Here is a 16,642-nt window from a genome sequence, read left to right as displayed (position 1 = left end):
AATTTCTGTATATTAGTATAATTAATCCTTCCACTGTTACTTGCCTTTCTTGGTGTTGCAACTTTCATAAGCACCAGTGTACATATACTACTTACCCCTCTTGTGAGCTTCTCCTCATAAATTTCAGATAGTATTTCCTCGTTAAGCACGAATTCTGGCATGCGTCTGTAGAACTCTTCGTACTTCACAATGAAGGCGCCTGTTTGGTCCCTCACTTGAACACTATTCAAATCGAACAGGTGATTCACTCCAACAAAACCCCAAATTGCCAGCATGATTATGTTCTCAATTTTAGCGCCCGTCACATCCGATAAAATTCGCTTCATCTGTAACACTTCATCCGCAGTTATCACACACATGTTACGTATTTGCAAGTTTTTTGCAGCAGATGCAAGAATATTTGCATTGAAACAATGTGCAGCCTCATGGCTAGCAAATATAAATCTACATTTCGAAGATACGTGCATTCGGAAAATGTCAGCATAGTCCAGCATCAGCTCTCTATTTCTTAGTAACCAACTGTCCAGAGACTCACCTTCCTGCCTCACCACGTTGTTTAAGAAAATGATAAGGTCACATTTGGACAGGAATGATGACAACTTGTGAGGTACTTCAATGGAAATGTCCACACCCATATCCTGAATGTCGTCTTGGATGTCGTACAATGCGGATCTTCTTTTCATTTCGTCATAAAGGTAGATTTTCAGCCCGCTTTTCGTTGCTAATCCTTCTATTTTGGCTAACTCTGGAATCAGAAGGTAAGTGATCAAATTGGCTGCCCGCGTAATGCAAATTCTGCGACGCCTCGGAGGCCTCGATTTTTCTCTCAATTCCTTGTCTCGCAAGTATTCCTGCGAAGAGAAAATATCTTGTGAGAACAATTTAATAGTAAGGTAGCGAGAAATGTTTAAGAAATATGGCTACTCCTAAAATTTAAAGCTCATATAAATAAATCGTAAGACATTTCTTATTTCAGCATGAATTACACAACTACAAGGAAGAGTCTGAACATAGATTTCCCTAGGCGACTGTGGAGAGAGGTGGGGATACGAGACCAAAAATAGCATGTAAGATTAAAGATCAGACGTGCCTTTATTTTTCCACATAACTACCACGTACATACTTGTCATACCGGTCTATAAGCTTCGAAAACCCTTCCGGTGACACTTCAAGGCTCTGCATACGGAAGGAGCGTCGAATAGCTTCTGTGACTTCAGCATTGCTTCCAAAACATCTGCTGCCGAGAATCTTCTTCAAAGCCGAAAACAGATGAAAGTCACTGGGTCAGTGTATCCAGCACTTGCTGCTGCCCCTCATTGAATTGGCGACACCATCTCCGTACCATTTGTTTCTACATCACATCAGGTCCATAGACTTCCACGAGTCAGTTATGGATTTCTGCTCTCAATACGCCACGTGCACATTCATATCGGACAACCGCTAGCACTTCCTCTTTTGGCCACGACGTCAAAACGCGCCTTCTCTCCATAGCTACTACTCTCAGACTGAGAGAATCGTCTCCGTTTTGCGCAGGCACTGTGACGGCACCATCTGCAGGATCGCAGGTGAGCGATACCCACTTGTGTCTGGGTGCATTGCGCGTGCAACCGCTGTCTTGTTTTCCCATTGCTGTTCACTTTCCAGGGAAAAACGAGAGGGGGAAGTTATTTTCGGACTCTCCCTCGTACTATGCTGCTAATACGGAAAGATCTCTCGTAACCAGCTAGAATGGAACTTGGCTGTTTCGAGATATAACACTTCTCTGGATAATTAAATATAAACATATATTCCTCCATCAGTTTCAATCTACTGACTCCTCTCTCCATTTGGTAGGTCATTTCACGTTTTAATTTAAGCGTGAGAATATTACTCTTGCGTTTACCGGGAGTAGCCATAGCGCCACCACATGAACAAAGAGCCTAAAATATCTTTAAGTAAATTCAGTAAAGCGGCATACGCTGAAATATTTGCGAATTAACTTTATTGGCTTGAGTTCCGGCCGCGTGACATTCAAAATAACCCACATAATCTCTTTTAGCCAATGAGTTACTTAGAGAAGTTGTGTGAAGAGTTCGTTCTGGACTTGACTACTTGTCCTGAATCGACGAAGAATACAAAACTGCAGTTATGTTGGTATTGTCGGTTAATTTGTCGCTGGAATAACCAATAACCGTATCTCAAAATTTGTGATTTTGAATTAACACTGGTACCTTACATGATTTTACGAGATCAACGATAGCTTCGCCTTCTCATCCACTCAATACCTCAGAATGAAAACTTCGTCATTTATGATTTTAGTAGATCTATCGATCTCTCTGCCTTCTCAGAACTCCATGTCTCAGAGAAAAGAATCCATCGCCTATGATTTATCAGCGATCGGTAGAACTTTTAAAATCATATAATTATTCTGAGTTAACACTAGTACCTTACATGATTTTCCGAGATCTACCGACCGCTCCGCCTTCTCATGAAGTAGATATATCAGAATGAGAACTCCGTCGCCTATGATTGTTCCAGCGATCGGTAGATCTCGTAAAATCATATAATGATTCTGAGTTAATACCGATACCTTATAATATTTTATGATGTCCACCGATCTCTCCGCTTTCTCATCAACTCGATATCTCAGAATAAAGACTCTGTATCCTATGATTCTTAGAACGATCAGTAGATTTCGTAAAATATTAGATACCGATGTTAACTTCAAAATTCAAGTTTTGATATAGTCTAATATTGTTTTTTTCGGAAAGTGAATTGGGTCTCGATTACAAGAGATCTTTCTGTACTAAGGAAACGAGCCCCTGTTCCTCAGAAAAGAAATACGAAGAACTCGTATAGAAACATATATCTTCCTATATTCTCCATTGAAATTTCAATTGTATGGGTTGCTCAAGTGAAAGCAAATGAAAGTCAGGTAAGGTGGAGATAGAGTGTGTCGGTGTTTTGAGTTTCTTGATGTCAGAAGCAAACAAAAGAGAGTTGCCGCTGATAACCAGTCTCAGCTTTTTAGAGAAGAAAAGTAAAGGGAATTATGACTTATAAAGTATGTTGAGTCAAGTTAATAAACTACCACTCTCTATCAAAAATGTACAACTCGTTTCTCTAAAAATAAAATATGAAAAAATACGTCCTCTAGGCGCATGAATAGTTTTACATCGAAACAGACTTACCGTTATCCAAAACTCACTTTTCTAGCACCTGGGTTTCATGAAACCTGTGGATCCGTTCAAATCTCAAATTCTATTTTTTTTATAACTATCTTACTTTCTTTTCTGCTTGTCGCTTGAAAGTAAAAATAAAACAAATCGTTCTCTGTAACTTTATTTTTCTAAAAAGAAGTAAATTTGGAACAATTCAAATCTTTCCTTGCAGCAGATTCAAAATGAAATTCATTAAAATTTATACAAAAACGTTAAGATAAAAGTATGTATAATTTCTATTTTCTTAAAATTGTGTACATCGGGAAGAGGGTTGACAAAGATGTTGGGTCTTAGGGACTGAAAAACATTAAACCTGGCTCTTAGCGCAGTAAATTTAGGCCAAAAATAGGGTGAATGTGAAACAAATTCATAATTAGCTTAAATTTGCAGGATTAGCTCCTAGAGATGTGTAGAACGAATCCTGAAAAGTCCCCTAATTTTTAATGTCTGCTTCGATCCAAAATGGCAAATCGAAACATGAAATGAAATCTTTGAGTTTTACGCCCCACGGTTATACAGGTTAGGCTAAAGGAGACGGTGATAATGAGAAATGAATGAAATGAAAGTGGGAGGAAACGGGACAACCCCGAGAAAACCCACGGGTACGGTGTTTGTCAACCACAAAGTCCACACGGCGCGAGCTGGGATCGAACCAGGGACCCCAAGCACCGGAGGTGACCGCTCTACCACTGAGCCACCGCGCCCCCAATGACGAATCAAAGATGGCCGCCAAGCTCTACTCGTCCTAATGAGGTTTTCCTCCATATCTCAGTCAAAAAGCATCATTTCTCGATTATGTAAAAACTTGTGTATTCTACAAGGATGACCGTAGATTTACCCAATAGAAGAACTGGAAAGATGCTGTAGGTCTAATATAGATTGATATTTAACGTAAAAATGCGAAATTTATCTGGTTTACAATCTAATGTTAATCTGTTTAGCCTCATAACTTTGAAACAATTGGCAAATCGTAAGAAGTGATTCGAAAGTTCTTTGTATTTTTTTTTCGGACGAATGTTTAAAAAAAAATATGCTACGCTGAAAAATGGCAGACATATTTGATTCTTACTGAAACAGTCATTGTGATCTTAAAGTTTTTTTTTTTTTTTTTTTTGCACAGTTAGGTACTTGATAGATAACTTTGAATGTTTCTACGTTACTTTTCCATATCTCAATTCTGATTGAAGTGGCTTCCTAAACAATATAATATAAATAAATTGTAAAGATATTGCAACCTCCTTCCACTCACATTGCAGTTCCCTCACTGCTTACATCATGCTATCTATTATAGTAAAATAGGCTCCCTTTTGTAGTTGTTTAAGAAGCGCTCCCCAATAAGTGGAGTTTTAGGTGGTTTCCAAGCTTTTAGTGATGTCTGCAATATGTTAGTATCATGAAATTTTCGTGTATGTTCCACTGAAAACTGTATCAAGTTTGAACAAACTGTGACTGAACTACAACCAATTTTTATTATTATTATTATTATTATTATTATTATTATTATTATTATTATTATTATTATTATTATTATTATTATTATTATTTCCCGTAAGTATAACATTGGTTGTAAACAGTGCAGAATTATTAGTTTATACTGAAGTAAATTAAAGCTTGGGCGACAAACTATAATCAGGGACGTAGTGTCCATTAAGGCTATAAGGCTTAGCCTATCCATTTATTTATACATCAGCCTCAAATGTTGCTTTTGGATATTGATACAATTAATTTTATTAAAATGGATTTATTTTATAATACGCTGTTTAAACATCAAGCAAGTTGAAGCGAAGCTTCTGCAAGAACGCATTGAAGGCTATCGGCGGCTAGTCTTCCGTTTCTCTCATGGAATTAGGAGAATGGGGCGGTGACAATCACTTTCCCGCCACCCTCAGCAGACGAAAACACAGACTACGAAAACTTCTTGAGCTATACACAAATTCATGATGGAACGAAAGTGGACGAATGTTGACGAAAGGCTAGCCTTTCGGGTGTTTGGCAAAACAAAAGCGACAGGATGCGGTCTTGGAAGAAAGTATAGAACAGAGACTATAAAAAATTTAGAAGCTCACAAGTAACGAGTTTTGACCAAGAAAAGAGAGAGAGAGAATAAAAATGTTGTTATTATGAATAGTATTAATACATCAGGGACCTTATTGTGTACTGGTTTGCGTTATCACAGCGTAACATTTACATTTTAGTTTTCGATAATTGACATAGCAGACATGTTTTATTTTTTGCGTTGCGTTGCTATCCGCAAGTTTTTCGAAGATCGATACTGAAGGAGACCTCAGATGAGGTATAGTTTCTTTTGTTTTATACTTTCAATCTAAAAATAGCTTTTTCTGTAAAAAAAAAAAAATCATCAATTGACTGTGAGCTACTGCTCCACTGTTTTCCATTAGTATGCTAATATGTGTTGTTGTGGGTGAAGTGCTTAAGTTTGTCTATGATTTGGGGAAGTTACACTTAAGATCGTCCTATAGCTATCCGTTTTTATTTGTTTCTTTGAAACAGTAATACAGTGTATGTGATATGCGACTATCGCATATGTAAGGAAACCGTATGTGTAAGGGATATATGAAGGAGAACCAGTCTTATACTTTTTCTTGCATTGTATGAAAAATATATTGCATGAATTAGCATTTATCTATCAAGTATTACAGCGTAGTCAGAACACTAAGACGTGATCGTTTAAATAAGGGCAGGATAGTTTTTTTTTTTTATTGGGGGGTTGCTTAAATTCACTTTACACTCATATATACATACAACAAAAATTGCAAGCTTCAGGGGATGGGGCCCCTCCTAGCCACCCTCTAGCTACGAATCTAATTTCAGCCTACCCATTTCAAAACTTCACGCTACGTTACTGACTATAATGTATTTTAATAGTTATAGTGCATGTAGTTAGATTAAAATACTGAATGTAATGAATTTAATCAATTTATGACTTTTGTTTACGACGCCATTAATGTAGTTCGTCTTGTATTTTATTGAAGACTTCGAGGAATCTGGTTGTGTCGAAGCATTTAACTCGATTAAGTAGATCCAGTAATACAATCTATTCAACACCGGTTTATGCAGCAGAAGAATGGAAAAAACTAGGACAAAAAAACATGCTTAGTCACTTATGATCAACTATTGTTCTTGAAAGCTAAGCAAATCGTTACCGCGGCAGAACCAGGGACTGATCTGTCAAAAATTGTTGTTCCGCTTGATGGGTTCCACTTGCTAATGTTTTACCTAACCACTATTGGGTACCTAATGTCAGGTAGTGGAATCGAGGAGCTGTGGGGTTTGTTGTATTCGGATAATACAGTTGGGAAAATGATGAATGGTCATGATTATTCCAAAGTCCTAAAAGCTCATTTTTTGACATTCATTATTCTGTATGTCAGGGGTGCCCACAAAGAGGGGCTATGACACAAAGTGCGTCATTGAAATATTTAAACAGGCTTAAAAATCTATATAAATATGTTTGAGGGGTGTAAAAATCGATAAGATTTTTTTTCATGGAAGAACACCTACGGATAGACAATTGAGGGGGGGTGCGTCATGGACATGAGGGGGGGGTGTAACGGGCAATTTTTACCCTAGCAAATTATTACCCTAGAGGGTAAAATTTGCCCGGGAAAATTTGACGTCAACAATAGGGGTACAAATATTATCGTGAAAATATTACCCTACATGTCAATCAAATATATTGTTGAAAGGAGGGTAAAAATTGACCGGGAAAAAATGACTTCTCACGTAAGAGGGTAATAATATCCCGGGCAAATTGTACCCTATAGCTAAACTCGCTTGAACTACACAGTAAATTTCTCCTAAAGAGGGTAATAATTGACCAGGAAAAAATGACTTCTCACGAAAGAGGGTAATAATTTCCCGGGCAAATTGTACCCTATAGCTAAACTCGCTTGAACTACACAGTAAATTTCTCCTAAAGAGGGTAATAATTGACCAGGAAAAAATGGCTTCTCACGAAAGAGGGTAATAATATCCCGGGCAAATAGTACCCCCTTGCTAAACTCTACAGAATTATAGTATACATTTCTTCTAAAAAGGGTAATAATTGACCAGGAAAAAATGACTTCTCACGAAAAAGGGTAATAATATCCCGGGCAAATAGTACCCCCTTGCTAAACTCTACAGAATTATAGTATACATTTCTCCTAAAAAGGGTAATAATTGACCAGGAAAAAATGACTTCTCACGAAAGAGGGTAATAATTTCCCGGGCAAATAGTACCCTCTTGCTAAACTTTATAGAATTACAGTATACATTTCTCCTAAGAAGGGTAATAATTGACCAGGAAAAAATGACTTCTCACGAAAGAGGGTAATAATTTCCCTTGCAAATTGTACCCTATAGCTAAACTCGCTTGAACTACACAGTAAATTTCTCCTAAAGAGGGTAATAATTGACCAGGAAAAAATGGCTTCTCACGAAAGAGGGTAATAATATCCCGGGCAAATAGTACCCTATAGCTAAACTCGCTTGAAATACACAGTAAATTTCTCCTAAAGAGGGTAATAGTTGACCAGGAAAAAAATGACTTCTCACGAAAGAGGGTAATAATATCCGGGGCAAATTGTACCCTATAGCTAAACTCGCTTGAAATACACAGTAAATTTCTCCTAAAGAGGGTAATAATTGACCAGGAAAAAATGACTTCTCACGAAAGAGGGTAATAATTTCCCGGGCAAATAGTACCCTCTTGCTAAACTTTATAGAATTACAGTATACATTTCTCCTAAGAAGGGTAATAATTGACCAGGAAAAAATGACTTCTCACGAAAGAGGGTAATAATTTCCCGGGCAAATTGTACCCTGTAGCTAAACTCGCTTGAACTACACAGTAAATTTCTCCTAAAGAGGGTAATAATTGACCAGGAAAAAATGACTTCTCACGAAAGAGGGTAATAATATACCGGGCAAATAGTACCCTCTTGCTAAACTCTACAGAATTACAGTATACATTTCTCCTAAAAAGGGTAATAATTGACCAGGAAAAAATGACTTCTCACGAAAGAGGGTAATAATATCCCGGGCAAATAGTACCCTCTTGTTAAACTCTACAGAATTACAGTATACATTTCTCCTAAAAAGGGTAATAATTGACCAGGAAAAAATGACTTCTCACGAAAGAGGGTAATAATATCCCGGGCAAATTGTACCCTATAGCTAAACTCGCTTGAAATACACAGTAAATTTCTCCTAAAGAGGGTAATAACTGACCAGGAAAAAATGACTTCTCACGAAAGAGGGTAATAATTTCCCGGGCAAATAGTACCCTCTTGCTAAACTTTATAGAATTACAGTATACATTTCTCTTAAGAAGGGTAATAATTGACCAGGAAAAAATGACTTCTCACGAAAGAGGGTAATAATTTCCCGGGCAAATTGTACCCTATAGCTAAACTCGCTTGAAATACACAGTAAATTTCTCCTAAAGAGGGTAATAATTGACCAGGAAAAAATGACTTCTCACGAAAGAGGGTAATAATTTCCCGGGCAAATAGTACCCTCTTGCTAAACTTTATAGAATTACAGTATACATTTCCCTTAAGAAGGGTAATAATTGACCAGGAAAAAATGACTTCTCACGAAAGAGAGTAATAATTTCCCGGGCAAATTGTACCCTATAGCTAAACTCGCTTGAACTACACAGTAAATTTCTCCTAAAGAGGGTAATAATTGACCAGGAAAAAATGACTTCTCACGAAAGAGGGTAATAATTTCCCGGCAAATTGTACCCTATAGCTAAACTCGCTTGAACTACACAGTAAATTTCTCCTAAAAAGGGTAATAATTGACCAGGAAAACATGACTTCTCACGAAAGAGGGTAATAATTTCCCGGGCAAATAGTACCCTCTTGCTAAACTCTACAGAATTATAGTATACATTTCTCCTAAAAAGGGTAATAATTGACCAGGAAAAAATGACTTCTCACGAAAGAGGGTAATAATATCCCGGGCAAATTGTACCCTATAGCTAAACTCGCTTGAAATACACAGTAAATTTCTCCTAAAGAGGGTAATAATTGACCAGGAAAAAATGACTTCTCACGAAAGAGGGTAATAATTTCCCGGGCAAATAGTACCCTCTTGCTAAACTTTATAGAATTACAGTATACATTTCTCCTAAGAAGGGTAATAATTGACCAGGAAAAAATGACTTCTCACGAAAGAGAGTAATAATTTCCCGGGCAAATTGTACCCTATAGCTAAACTCGCTTGAACTACACAGTAAATTTCTCCTAAACAGGGTAATAATTGACCAGGAAAAAATGACTTCTCACGAAAGAGGGTAATAATATCCCGGGCAAATAGTACCCTCTTGCTAAATTCTACAGAATTACAGTATACATTTCTCCTAAAAAGGGTAATAATTGACCAGGAAAAAATCACTTCTCACGAAAGAGGGTAATAATATCCCGGGCAAATTGTACCCTATAGCTAAACTCGCTTGAAATACACAGTAAATTTCTCCTAAAGAGGGTAATAACTGACCAGGAAAAAATGACTTCTCACGAAAGAGGGTAATAATTTCCCGGGCAAATAGTACCCTCTTGCTAAACTTTATAGAATTACAGTATACATTTCTCTTAAGAAGGGTAATAATTGACCAGGAAAAAATGACTTCTCACGAAAGAGGGTAATAATTTCCCGGGCAAATTGTACCCTATAGCTAAACTCTACACAATTACAGTATTCATTTCTCCTAAAAAGGGTAATAATTGACCAGGAAAAAATGACTTCTCACGAAAGAGGGTAATAATATCCCGGGCAAATTGTACCCTATAGCTAAACTCGCTTGAAATACACAGTAAATTTCTCCTAAAGAGGGTAATAATTGACCAGGAAAAAATGACTTCTCACGAAAGAGGGTAATAATTTCGCGGGCAAATAGTACCCTCTTGCTAAACTTTATAGAATTACAGTATACATTTCTCCTAAGAAGGGTAATAATTGACCAGGAAAAAATGACTTCTCACGAAAGAGGGTAAAAATTTCCCGGGCAAATTGTACCCTATAGCTAAACTCGCTTGAACTACACAGTAAATTTCTCCTAAACAGGGTAATAATTGACCAGGAAAAAATGACTTCTCACGAAAGAGGGTAATAATATACCGGGCAAATAGTACCCTCTTGCTAAACTCTACAGAATTATAGTATACATTTCTCCTAAAAAGGGTAATAATTGACCAGGAAAAAATGACTTCTCACGAAAGAGGGTAATAATATCCCGGGCAAATTGTACCCTATAGCTAAACTCGCTTGAAATACACAGTAAATTTCTCCTAAAGAGGGTAATAATTGACCAGGAAAAAATGACTTCTCTCGAAACAGGGTAATAATTTCCCGGGCAAATAGTACCCTCTTGCTAAACTTTATAGAATTACAGTATACATTTCTCCTAAGAAGGGTAATAATTGACCAGGAAAAAATGACTTCTCACGAAAGAGGGTAATAATTTCCCGTGCAAATTGTACCCTATAGCTAAACTCGCTTGAACTACACAGTAAATTTCTCCTAAACAGGGTAATAATTGACCAGGAAAAAATGACTTCTCACGAAAGAGGGTAATAATATACCGGGCAAATAGTACCCTCTTGCTAAACTCTACAGAATTACAGTATACATTTCTCCTAAAAAGGGTAATAATTGAGCAGGAAAAAATGACTTCTCACGAAAGAGGGTAATAATATCCCTGGCAAATTGTACCCTATAGCTAAACTCGCTTGAAATACACAGTAAATTTCTCCTAAAGAGGGTAATAACTGACCAGGAAAAAATGACTTCTCACGAAAGAGGGTAATAATTTCCCGGGCAAATAGTACCCTCTTGCTAAACTTTATAGAATTACAGTATACATTTCTCTTAAGAAGGGTAATAATTGGCAGGAAAAAATGACTTCTCACGAAAGAGGGTAATAATTTCCCGGGCAAATTGTACCCTATAGCTAAACTCGCTTGAAATACACAGTAAATTTCTCCTAAAGAGGGTAATAATTGACCAGGAAAAAATGACTTCTCACGAAAGAGGGTAATAATTTCCCGGGCAAATAGTACCCTCTTGCTAAACTTTATAGAATTACAGTATACATTTCCCTTAAGAAGGGTAATAATTGACCAGGAAAAAATGACTTCTCACGAAAGAGAGTAATAATTTCCCGGGCAAATTGTACCCTATAGCTAAACTTGCTTGAACTACACAGTAAATTTCTCCTAAAGAGGGTAATAATTGACCAGGAAAAAATGACTTCTCACGAAAGAGGGTAATAATTTCCCGGGCAAATTGTACCCTATAGCTAAACTCGCTTGAACTACACAGTAAATTTCTCCTAAAAAGGGTAATAATTGACCAGGAAAACATGACTTCTCACGAAAGAGGGTAATAATTTCCCGGGCAAATAGTACCCTCTTGCTAAACTCTACAGAATTATAGTATACATTTCTCCTAAAAAGGGTAATAATTGACCAGGAAAAAATGACTTCTCACGAAAGAGGGTAATAATATCCCGGGCAAATTGTACCCTATAGCTAAACTCGCTTGAAATACACAGTAAATTTCTCCTAAAGAGGGTAATAATTGACCAGGAAAAAATGACTTCTCACGAAAGAGGGTAATAATTTCCCGGGCAAATAGTACCCTCTTGCTAAACTTTATAGAATTACAGTATACATTTCTCCTAAGAAGGGTAATAATTGACCAGGAAAAAATGACTTCTCACGAAAGAGAGTAATAATTTCCCGGGCAAATTGTACCCTATAGCTAAACTCGCTTGAACTACACAGTAAATTTCTCCTAAACAGGGTAATAATTGACCAGGAAAAAATGACTTCTCACGAAAGAGGGTAATAATATCCCGGGCAAATAGTACCCTCTTGCTAAATTCTACAGAATTACAGTATACATTTCTCCTAAAAAGGGTAATAATTGACCAGGAAAAAATGACTTCTCACGAAAGAGGGTAATAATATCCCGGGCAAATTGTACCCTATAGCTGAACTCGCTTGAAATACACAGTAAATTTCTCCTAAAGAGGGTAATAACTGACCAGGAAAAAATGACTTCTCACGAAAGAGGGTAATAATTTCCCGGGCAAATAGTACCCTCTTGCTAAACTTTATAGAATTACAGTATACATTTCTCTTAAGAAGGGTAATAATTGACCAGGAAAAAATGACTTCTCACGAAAGAGGGTAATAATTTCCCGGGCAAATTGTACCCTATAGCTAAACTCTACACAATTACAGTATTCATTTCTCCTAAAAAGGGTAATAATTGACCAGGAAAAAATGACTTCTCACGAAAGAGGGTAATAATATCCCGGGCAAATTGTACCCTATAGCTAAACTCGCTTGAAATACACAGTAAATTTCTCCTAAAGAGGGTAATAATTGACCAGGAAAAAATGACTTCTCACGAAAGAGGGTAATAATTTCCCGGGCAAATAGTACCCTCTTGCTAAACTTTATAGAATTACAGTATACATTTCTCCTAAGAAGGGTAATAATTGACCAGGAAAAAATGACTTCTCACGAAAGAGGGTAAAAATTTCAAGGGCAAATTGTACCCTATAGCTAAACTCGCTTGAACTACACAGTAAATTTCTCCTAAACAGGGTAATAATTGACCAGGAAAAAATGACTTCTCACGAAAGAGGGTAATAATATACCGGGCAAATAGTACCCTCTTGCTAAACTCTACAGAATTATAGTATACATTTCTCCTAAAAAGGGTAATAATTGACCAGGAAAAAATGACTTCTCACGAAAGAGGGTAATAATATCCCGGGCAAATTGTACCCTATAGCTAAACTCGCTTGAAATACACAGTAAATTTCTCCTAAAGAGGGTAATAATTGACCAGGAAAAAATGACTTCTCTCGAAACAGGGTAATAATTTCCCGGGCAAATAGTACCCTCTTGCTAAACTTTATAGAATTACAGTATACATTTCTCCTAAGAAGGGTAATAATTGACCAGGAAAAAATGACTTCTCACGAAAGAGAGTAATAATTTCCCGGGCAAATTGTACCCTATAGCTAAACTCGCTTGAACTACACAGTAAATTTCTCCTAAACAGGGTAATAATTGACCAGGAAAAAATGACTTCTCACGAAAGAGGGTAATAATATACCGGGCAAATAGTACCCTCTTGCTAAACTCTACAGAATTACAGTATACATTTCTCCTAAAAAGGGTAATAATTGACCAGGAAAAAATGACTTCTCACGAAAGAGGGTAATAATATCCCGGGCAAATTGTACCCTATAGCTAAACTCGCTTGAAATACACAGTAAATTTCTCCTAAAGAGGGTAATAACTGACCAGGAAAAAATGACTTCTCACGAAAGAGGGTAATAATTTCCCGGGCAAATAGTACCCTCTTGCTAAACTTTATAGAATTACAGTATACATTTCTCTTAAGAAGGGTAATAATTGACCAGGAAAAAATGACTTCTCACGAAAGAGGGTAATAATTTCCCGGGCAAATTCTACCCTATAGCTAAACTCGCTTGAAATACACAGTAAATTTCTCCTAAAGAGGGTAATAATTGACCAGGAAAAAATGACTTCTCACGAAAGAGGGTAATAATTTCCCGGGCAAATAGTACCCTCTTGCTAAACTTTATAGAATTACAGTATACATTTTTCTTAAGAAGGGTAATAATTGACCAGGAAAAAATGACTTCTCACGAAAGAGAGTAATAATATCCCGGGCAAATTGTACCCTATAGCTAAACTCTCTTGAACTACACAGTAAATTTCTCCTAAAGAGGGTAATAATTGACCAGGAAAAAATGACTTCTCACGAAAGAGGGTAATGATTTTCCGGGCAAATTGTACCCTATAGCTAAACTCGCTTGAACTACACAGTAAATTTCTCCTAAAGAGGGTAATAATTGACCAGGAAAAAACGACTTCTCACGAAAGAGGGTAATAATATCCCGGGCAAATTGTACGCTATTGCTAAACTCCATTAAACTACACAGTAAATTTCCGCTAAAGTTGGTAATAATTGACCAGGAAAAAATGATTTCGCACTAAATGGGATAATAAAATCTGATTCAAATTATACTTTATAGCTAAACTCCATTGAACTAAACAGTAAATTTCACCTAAGGAGGGTAATAATTGACTAGTTAAAAATTACTTCTGACGAAAGGTTGTAATAATATCCCGTGCAAGTTGCGGCATGTGATTTTACTGCATTTGGAAACTCCAAGGACGATTTTTTGAATCAGCTTGTGACCCAGGATGAAATGTGGTTTCATCACTTTGATACGAAAGCCGAAGAGGAGTCATGCGAGTTGCACCACTCAGGATCTCCAAGGCCGAATATATTCAAAAGCACAAAAGTCCGCAGGAAACGTGCTTGCCTCAATATTCTGAAATAAGGATGATGCTTTGCTCTCAGACTACCTTCCAATGGGCCAAATCATAACTGCAGATTATTACTGCAGTCTGCTGGCTAAGGTAAAGGACGCTATTAATGAAGAGACCCCTGAAAGTTGACACGAGGTGTTTTGTTTTTTCAGGACAATGCTTCCTTCCACAAGGCTAGCTGAACAATGGATATTCTGAGGGACCTAGGGGTACAGTGCATTGACCACCCACCTTACTCGCCAGATCTGGCTTCTTCTGATTATTATCTTTTTCCGAAACTCAAAAGAACAGTGAAAGGACAGAAATTTCACAGTGATGAAGGGGTGATTACAGCTGTGGAACAGTTTTTTGCAGAACTTGAGAAATCTTGTTTTATTTTTATTTTATTTTATTTTTTTTGAGGGGTTGGAAAAGTTGCAGAATCGAAGTGTCAAGTGTTTTTACCTTCGAGGGGACTATGTTGAATAGCCTCAAACTTTCATGCCTGCAGTTCAAGTCCTTCTGGGTCGGGCCGAGAACTTATCAGCCCACCCTCGTAGTTATGTGGTACAGACAACAACATAAATTAATACACAATCAACTTTCACACACACATTTAGAAATGCATTAACTTCTTACAATGGCACGTTGAGATGGTATACTTTTTGCATTGCTAACACACCTCGTGGGAAGAAATTATAAGAAAAAAACTATACGAATTCAAAACAATGTACTTTATAGATATCTTAATCAAATTAAGATCTACAGTACAATTTTCATGGGAAAGGAAAAACTTTTTAATGTTAAGTATAATCTTTTGTTATATACCGCACCTTCACAAAAATTTACAAACTACTTATTTAGAATCTATTTGATGTACACTTTGTACCAGGTATAGTAACCTCTTATATTGTGAAGTCATTTCCCTTTGTCAATATTTACTCTCACTTCGAAAAATATACTAAACTTTTAGTGAAATTTTTACAGCTATTTCCTGAGATTCCATTTTTTGGTCAAAATCTACCTAATTCTAGAGTCATTTACTACACAGTTTGATTAAATTTACCAAGGTGTAAAATTTTCAAGGAATATTATTACAACTTATTTTGTGAAGCCTTTTCAAAATTTACACACATATATATAGAACTAATATAAACAGTTTAATGAAATTCAGCTAGTCGGTACAATTTATCAGGGATATTGTTACCCCAAAGAATGCTTGATGTAAAGAAAGAAGTTTGTTTGTGATTCTTCGACTGCCTGAAAGCTTCTGAAAATACTTAAAGAAAGCGCAGTCAACTGGAGAAATCGACGACTCATTCAAAACCTGTACACACGACAACGAATGAAGCTGCGCTTGAATGAAAGAGAAAGAAACAGTATGAAGATTGAAAGAGGGGTCACACAAGGATGTAGTTTGTCACCCCAATTATTGAATATTTACATAGAGTTTAAAGAAAGAAGCATTAATGGGAATTGGAGATTTCAAGATTGGAGGACGATCATTCACAAGATCAGGTATGCAGATGATACGGTGATAATAGCTAACACCAAAGGAGGAATACAGGAGAAGATTGACAAAATAGTTGACTCTGGAAAATTGTATGGAATGGAAATTAACATCGAAAAGTCGAAAGTCATGAGAAAATCCCGTGGAAACACGGCTTACGGATCAGTGTACAACAAGGAGAACTTGAGGAGGTAGACAATTTCAAGCATCTGGGAAGTATTTTGACGAGAGACACTTACTACACCAAAGAACTCAGGTCAAGAATTGCCATAGCCAAAGAAGCATTCAAAAAGAAAAGATCAATCTTAACTAGCAGGCTCAATATTGGATTTAAAAAGTTGGTCAAGTGCTATATATATGGAGCATTGAACTGTATGGCTCAGAGACTTGGACATTACGGAAGTTAGAGAAGAAATATTTAAAGAGCTTCGAAAAGTGGTGTTGGAGGAAGATTGAGCAGATAAAATGGACGAGAGGACAACAAATGACCAAGTTTTGAAAGGGATAGAAGAAGACACATCTAGGCACCTTCCTTCCTAAAAATGCGAACTGGATTGGAC

The 16,642-nt window shown here is 36.8% G+C and overlaps 2 protein-coding genes across 2 annotated transcripts in view; one reads left to right on the top strand and one right to left on the bottom strand.

Annotated features, from left to right (window-relative positions):
* LOC145693703 (opsin-1-like) overlaps positions 1-16,642 on the top strand; it is a 137,182-nt gene that overhangs the window by 12,393 nt on the left and 108,147 nt on the right. The gene's annotated exons all lie outside the window — the stretch shown is intronic.
* The window catches only part of LOC145693702 (putative malate dehydrogenase 1B), a 97,578-nt gene that overhangs the window by 31,149 nt on the left and 49,787 nt on the right, over positions 1-16,642 (bottom strand). The window contains exon 3 of the mRNA XM_081769974.1: positions 96-851. Within this exon, the coding sequence (XP_081626100.1) occupies positions 96-851 (756 nt within the window). The remainder of the gene's footprint in view (positions 1-95; positions 852-16,642) is intronic.

The sequence above is a fragment of the Thermobia domestica genome, chromosome 8, assembly GCF_964235325.1.
Source record: "Thermobia domestica chromosome 8, izTheDome1.hap1.1, whole genome shotgun sequence".
NCBI classification, from domain to species: domain Eukaryota; kingdom Metazoa; phylum Arthropoda; class Insecta; order Zygentoma; family Lepismatidae; genus Thermobia; species Thermobia domestica.
Note: the sequence above shows the minus strand (reverse complement) of the source record. Positions and strands in the feature narration are given on the sequence as shown.